The 6,000-nt window shown below is 55.9% G+C and overlaps 1 protein-coding gene across 1 annotated transcript in view; it reads right to left on the bottom strand.

Annotated features, from left to right (window-relative positions):
• The window catches only part of SH3GL1 (SH3 domain containing GRB2 like 1, endophilin A2), a 31,173-nt gene extending 25,548 nt beyond the window's left edge, over positions 1–5,625 (bottom strand). The window contains exon 1 of the mRNA XM_030292498.1: positions 5,450–5,625. Coding sequence (XP_030148358.1) covers positions 5,450–5,494 — 45 coding nt within the window. The 5' untranslated portion in view covers positions 5,495–5,625. The remainder of the gene's footprint in view (positions 1–5,449) is intronic.
• Positions 5,626–6,000: the final 375 nt, after the last annotated feature.

Raw genomic sequence — 6,000 nt, forward strand, 5'->3', positions numbered from 1 at the left:
GCCGAACTCAGAACCATCCGTACGAACTAGCGCTCAGATGGGGGCTCCACAAAGGGAAAGCTGGGGGGATGGGTTGAGGGGTAAACAGCACTGGCTCCTCGGTTCACTCGCTAAGTTCTGGGGTCTCGGAAATGTGACAGCCGCCAGTTTCTGAAACCGAGCAGGGAGCTGCTACGGAACTCCTCACCTCACGTGCTATTATTCAGAGGCACGTGGACTATAATTAAGTGTCCCGTGGCTCTGCCTTCGCACAGAGCCAGCTAAGTAGGGAGAAGAGCGCCCAGGCAGGCTGACCGGTCTTTAATCAACACAGGGTTCTGAGTCAGAGGTGAACTTGCCACCTCACGCTCGGCGGGCACGGGGAGCAGAAGCGAACACGATGCCGGCTTGAGAGGTCCTGGTTTGTTAACGAGAATACGCAGGATGGTGACGGCAAACAGGGTCCTGTGAAGGCGGTCAGGTTCCCCCAGCTTCACGGACAGGCCTGGGAAGCGGTGGGGTTTAAGGAGGCCCCAGGTTCCTTCGGGGGAGGGCAGTCTCACCCCTGTTCTGTAGCTCCCCGGTCCAGGCCTAAAACACCAGGTGACTCTACCCATCCAGCAAGCTGGCGGCCCAAAGCCGAGTGGAAAGAGCAGGCTGGTCTGGCCACCAAGGGAGCGGGACGGGAACATCGCGGTCCAGGGTCCCACAGGGATGCCGCTGGTTCAAAGGTCTTCTTACGAGGGGAGTCAGCAGAGTTGCTTCCGGCAAAGTTGGACTTAATCCAGATCCCATCTCACGTGGACACAGTAACAACCAAAGCCATCCATCCCCGCGTGTGCTGCCCCAAGGCAGAGGGTCTTCCGGCAGGTAGCCTGCAGCTGCTGAGCTCAAGGGCCTGGGGCAGGGACCCCACTTTGCCTGTTGTGCTCAGCACGCAGGTTCCGTGCTTTAATTCCCACTGATGAGGGAGCTACACGGTTCAGATTTTTTGCATCTAAGATCACTCCATATTTATTACTTAACAGGCTAAACCCTTTGCTAGGAAATCAAGTGGGATTCCACACAATAAGGTTTAAAAAATAGGTCAGAGCAGGCAGGATCTGGGGACGTTCCAAACACCAGCCACATCTCCCTGATACTAATTACTCTAAAGGTTGGGGTCCTGGGTGCCCCGGCCCTTTCCCCACCTCATGCCTCTCAAAGGAAGTCTGACCTTTCCTCCTAGGCACAAACCCAGGGCCTAGCAAGCATCCAACGAACTTCAAAGCTCTGGGATATGGCAGTCATGAATTTTCCTCCTAGCTCTCACAGAACCAATCTTTCAGTTCAAACTCTCTCCCTCCTTTCAGGCCAAAAAAAAAAAAAAAAAAAAAAAAAGGAGAGAGAAAGAGAGAAAAGAAAAAAAAAAAAGTCAAGCCAGCATTCCAGGCGGCTGCCAACTCTATCCCTAGTTACACTCTCAAATCTGGCCCAGCCACAAGAAATATCAGAAAGCAGTTAGCAGTTTAGGTCTGGAAATTAATGTCATTTACAATGAGAAATGAACTTCCAAGTCTGGATCTTGTTAGTGGGGTCTCCTTACCCTCCTTAGGTCCCCAGAAATATTCAGACTAAAGCATCGCTCCCAGTCCTATATGTACATAAGTACCAGATGGGTGGTAGGACTGAGGCCTCAGGCAGATGCCTGTTCCTTCCAGCATTTTCCTCTACAGATCCTTCACCGTGCCTCAGCCCAGCAGTGGCCAGTTTGCAACAAGAAGTAAAAGCTCACGAACTTCCCATTCAAGTCCAAACCAACCCTATGCGAGAGTTGAACGTTGTCACCAGCGGTGAACTGGCACGGACTTTGCCGGGATATTGCCAGATACTAACAACTGGTTTGTTATCAGTATCGGCAGTGAGATCAGAAACTTTTAATCAATATCACAGCGTCAACTAGGAACCAAGCCTCTCCATTGCCCCTGGCTCTCCCACATCCACCTGGCTTCTAGTTCTCAATTTAGAAACAACACTGTTACAAGCCTCTGCCGCGAAGAGCCTGTTTCAAAGCACTGTTTCTCAACCTCAGCGCTCCTCACATTTGGGGCGGGATAATTCTTTGTTGTGGGGAAGGCTGGCTGTGTACCGCGAGGTGTTTAGCAACCATCCCCGGCCCCTACCCACTCGATGCCAGCAGCACCCTCTCCCCAAGCAGCGACGACCAAAAACCGTCTCTGACATTGCCAAATGTCCCTAAGCGGGTGCATGGGGGTGGGGGGGCAGGGTCAGTCACCCCAGCTGAGAAGCAACGATGCAAGCTTCTACCTTCTTAAAAATACCAGGTGCCAACAGACACTCTGGGGTTCTGACAACGTGGGATCCCGATGCTGAGTTTTACGTGCCTGTCCCTCCGGGTATATGCGGTTATCTGTGTTTTGAAAACTAAGAAAAGCAGGTAGCTATCGCAAGAACGGCCCAGGAGAGATTCTGTTGTTGTTGTATTGTTTTTGTTTGTTTGTTTTGGTATAATTATTGCCACTCGTCTCAAATCTTAAAGCAGAGTTTCTCAATCTCAGCACTAATGACGTCTGGGCCCAGATAATTCTTGGGGGTGGAGGCTGCCCAGTGCGTTACGGGGTGTTGAGCGGCATCCCGAGCCTCCGCCCAACTAGATACTAATAGGAACCCAAGTTGTGACAACCCAAAATGTCTCCAGATATTGCCAATGCCTCCTGGAGAGTAGAGAGAGATGTCCCCGAGTCTTTTTGTGTAAAAGGGGAGTGCATTTACGCTTAGGCCACATTGAGACTGGCCGGCTGAAAGCATTATCGCCTGCTCACGCCGTGAGAGCTCAAGAGACATCAGCTGCCTCCTCATACCATTCTCCAGAACACCCTCTTCAACAGCTGACCCTCTTCTGAGGACAAGGGGATGAGAGGGGGGTCACTGAGCGCAGACAAGAAACCCACAGGGAGACGCTGGACTTGTCCTGATAAACAAGAGATGCTGGGGGACTGTGGAAACTATTGCAGAAGGGAATGGAGTGCAGCCAGCATGATTCTTGAGAGCACGACTCAGCAGAGTTGGATCAGGAGGCCAAGACAACCGCTCCCAGAGTAGGACGTGGCCATCGCAATTCTTTGGGGACGGGCCTCGCGGAAGGGTGAGATCACAAGCTGATCCACGCCGCGCTTTCCAGGTTTCGACACGCTTCTCACAGACCTGAACGCGGGCCACCTGCTTCCCGCTGAGAGGAGGAGCCCCGGTGGCCGGTCTGAGCGGCCTAGCTAGCTCCTCTGGCACAGCGTGTCTGCTTGGGACCGTCCGGGCCACCAGCACGGGCCCTGACAGCTGGGGGTTGGGAGGAGAGGGCTTCTCCTGCAGGAGGGACTACATCAAGGTCCAGACAGCAGGCAGCCATTCCCAGGTGCTCCGGTCAAGCGCTGGGGGTCTGGCGCCTGTTGGGCAGGGTCTAACCCAGGGCCGGGTCACTTAATTCCATCCTGCTGGGGCAAAGGGCTGCACCCTCGGCAGTAATCCTAGAACCCCTCTGGATTCAGTCTCTGTTCCTCCAGGGGTCAGCCATCATCTGGGGTCTGCCCCGAACACCAGGGTCATGACTTTATGCATCAAGGGACAAAAGGTACCAGCTGTGTGACTGTGGACTCGTTTCTCTTCCCTCCCACTGGACTTCTCCAAATTGTGGGAAAAGCCTGGTTGGCCAGCGGGGCCCACACAATCCCTAAGATGGTCGCTCGTTCTGTGGATTCTACCCACACAAAGTCCACACCTACGGTTCTGAACCTGGGATGGAGGAACCAGTGGGATTCAAGCAATCTGGGGCTTCCTGGATCTGGATTAATAAACTGAATTTCCCATGTGCCCAGCTTTCCGGAGAGTGGCTCTGCAGCGTTCACCAGATTAATGAGCAGTGGGGCCTGGCCCTTCCAAAAAACCTATCCTTATCGGTCACAGGTAACACACATAAACGACTGGGTTCAGCATTCCACCTCCGGGAATTTATCCTACAAATCCAATCCCACCTGTGACCAGAGACAGTCACTGGCTAGGGGCGCCTGGGTGGCTCCGTCAGTTGGGCGGCCGACTTCGGCTCAGGTCATGACCTCACGGTTCGAGGGTTCAAGCCCCCACATCAGGCTCTGTGCTGACATCTCGGAGCCTGGAGCCTGCTTCGGATTCTGTGTCTCCCTCTCTCTGCCCCTCCCCTAGCTCACGCACACACTCTCTCTCTCCCTCCTTCAAAAATAAATAAAAACAGGGGCGCCTGGGTGGCGCAGTCGGTTAAGCGTCCGACTTCAGCCAGGTCACGATCTCGCGGTCCGTGGGTTCGAGCCCCGCGTCAGGCTCTGTGCTGACAGCTCAGAGCCTGGAGCCTGTTTCGGATTCTGTGTCTCCCTCTCTCTCTGCCCCTCCCCCGTTCATGCTCTGTCTCTCTCTGTCTCAAAAATAAATAAACGTTACAAAAAAAAATAAAAACATTAAAAAAAATTTTTTTAATAAAAAAAAAGATAGTCACTGGCTATTCAGATCAGTATTGTTTGTAGAAAACGACTGGAAACAATCTACACGTCCGTCAATAGACGCCTGTATACCATGAGTCCATTAAGAGACCAAAGAAATTCTAGGGCCGTAGTCCTGGGGTAGGGGTAAGGGGGGAGTTCTCCGGGGGCATCTGGTAGCCCAGGGAGATATCTGTGCTGTCAGGATGGGGGGAGGGGGTTCTTCTGGTAGCAACTGGGTGAGGGCCAGGCTGCCCCACGGCAGGGAACCATTTGAGATGGAGAATTCCAGCTCTAATGTCATCTCCAAGACCCTGAAGGAAAAGCACACAGGACTCTGTAGACTATGTTACCACCACGCGTGTGTGTTTTTAAAGGAAAGGCATAAGCGTGTCTTCGGAGGGAGGCATGAATCGTCCGCGACCGTCTTTGCCACTGGGGAAAGGGACTGGACGCCTGAGGGACCAGAGGGGGAAACTGACCTTCCATTCCACCCTCTGGCACAACCGGGCCCATCAAAGGGGGGGTTTGTTTGTTTGTTTTTAAGTACCACTCCAGACGCGAAGTTTCCCTGCCCCTGGGCTCTCTGGCAAGAGTCCCGTGTCGACAGCCTCAGGAGGGTTTCTTCCCCTTCCTTCTTTCCTCCCTCCTTGACCTTTCAGAGGAGAGGAGGGGAGGCGAAGAGGGGTCCAAGTCCCGGGTCAACCTCTGGGTGCGTTTCTGCCCCTCCTGGGGGTCTGCCCACCCTCCTCGAGGAGACTGGAGCCCACATGGCGGGCTGGGCCTGGGTCACCTCGCTCGCAGCCCCTGTCCCTCCTGGGCTCTGCTCACCGAGCGGGGGACGCGTGCCAACGTCGCCCCCTCGGTGCCCGCGGCCCCCTCCCGAGTCGGGGTCGGGCCTGGTCTGACCCCCGACTCCGGGCAGCCCGGGGCCCGAGGCTCACTCCCCCGCCTCGGCCTCCGCTCACCTGGCTCGCCTTGTAGAACTGCTTCTTCAGCCCCGCCACCGACATGCTGCCTTCCGTCGTGGGGGCTCCCGCCCGAACCGGAGGGACCGCGCAAGCGACAAGCTCCCGGGCGCCGCCGACACCCCGCGCGCCTCAGCGGGCCCCCTCGGCGCCGCCTCCACCGCCCTCTCGCCAGCTCCGCGCCCGCCCCAGCGCCGCCTCAGCCCCTCGCGCGCCCGCGCGGCCAGGATATTACATGGCAACCGCACACTTCCGGTGCCGGCTTGCGCGCGCCCCGGGCCCCGACTGCGCACGCGCGCCCCCTGCCGGCCAGAGAACGCACGCGCACTTCGCCAGCGAGGAGACAGGAGCGAGCCTAGAGAGTCCGCGGAGGCTGCAGCGACCCCTGGGGTCGCGGAGGTAGTCTTAACGTTTAAAGGAAAGGCGCTTAAATCCTTCCGGGGAGGTTGGGAGGCTGAAGGTTTACAAATCTCCAGATACCTGTTTGCTAATCTCGGCTAACCCAGTTCTCCGCGCGGTTAGTCCCTCCCCCACACACCGCCTTCCACCCG

The sequence above is a fragment of the Lynx canadensis genome, chromosome A2 (assembly GCF_007474595.2).
Source record: "Lynx canadensis isolate LIC74 chromosome A2, mLynCan4.pri.v2, whole genome shotgun sequence".
In the NCBI taxonomy this organism is placed as follows: Eukaryota; Metazoa; Chordata; class Mammalia; order Carnivora; family Felidae; genus Lynx; species Lynx canadensis.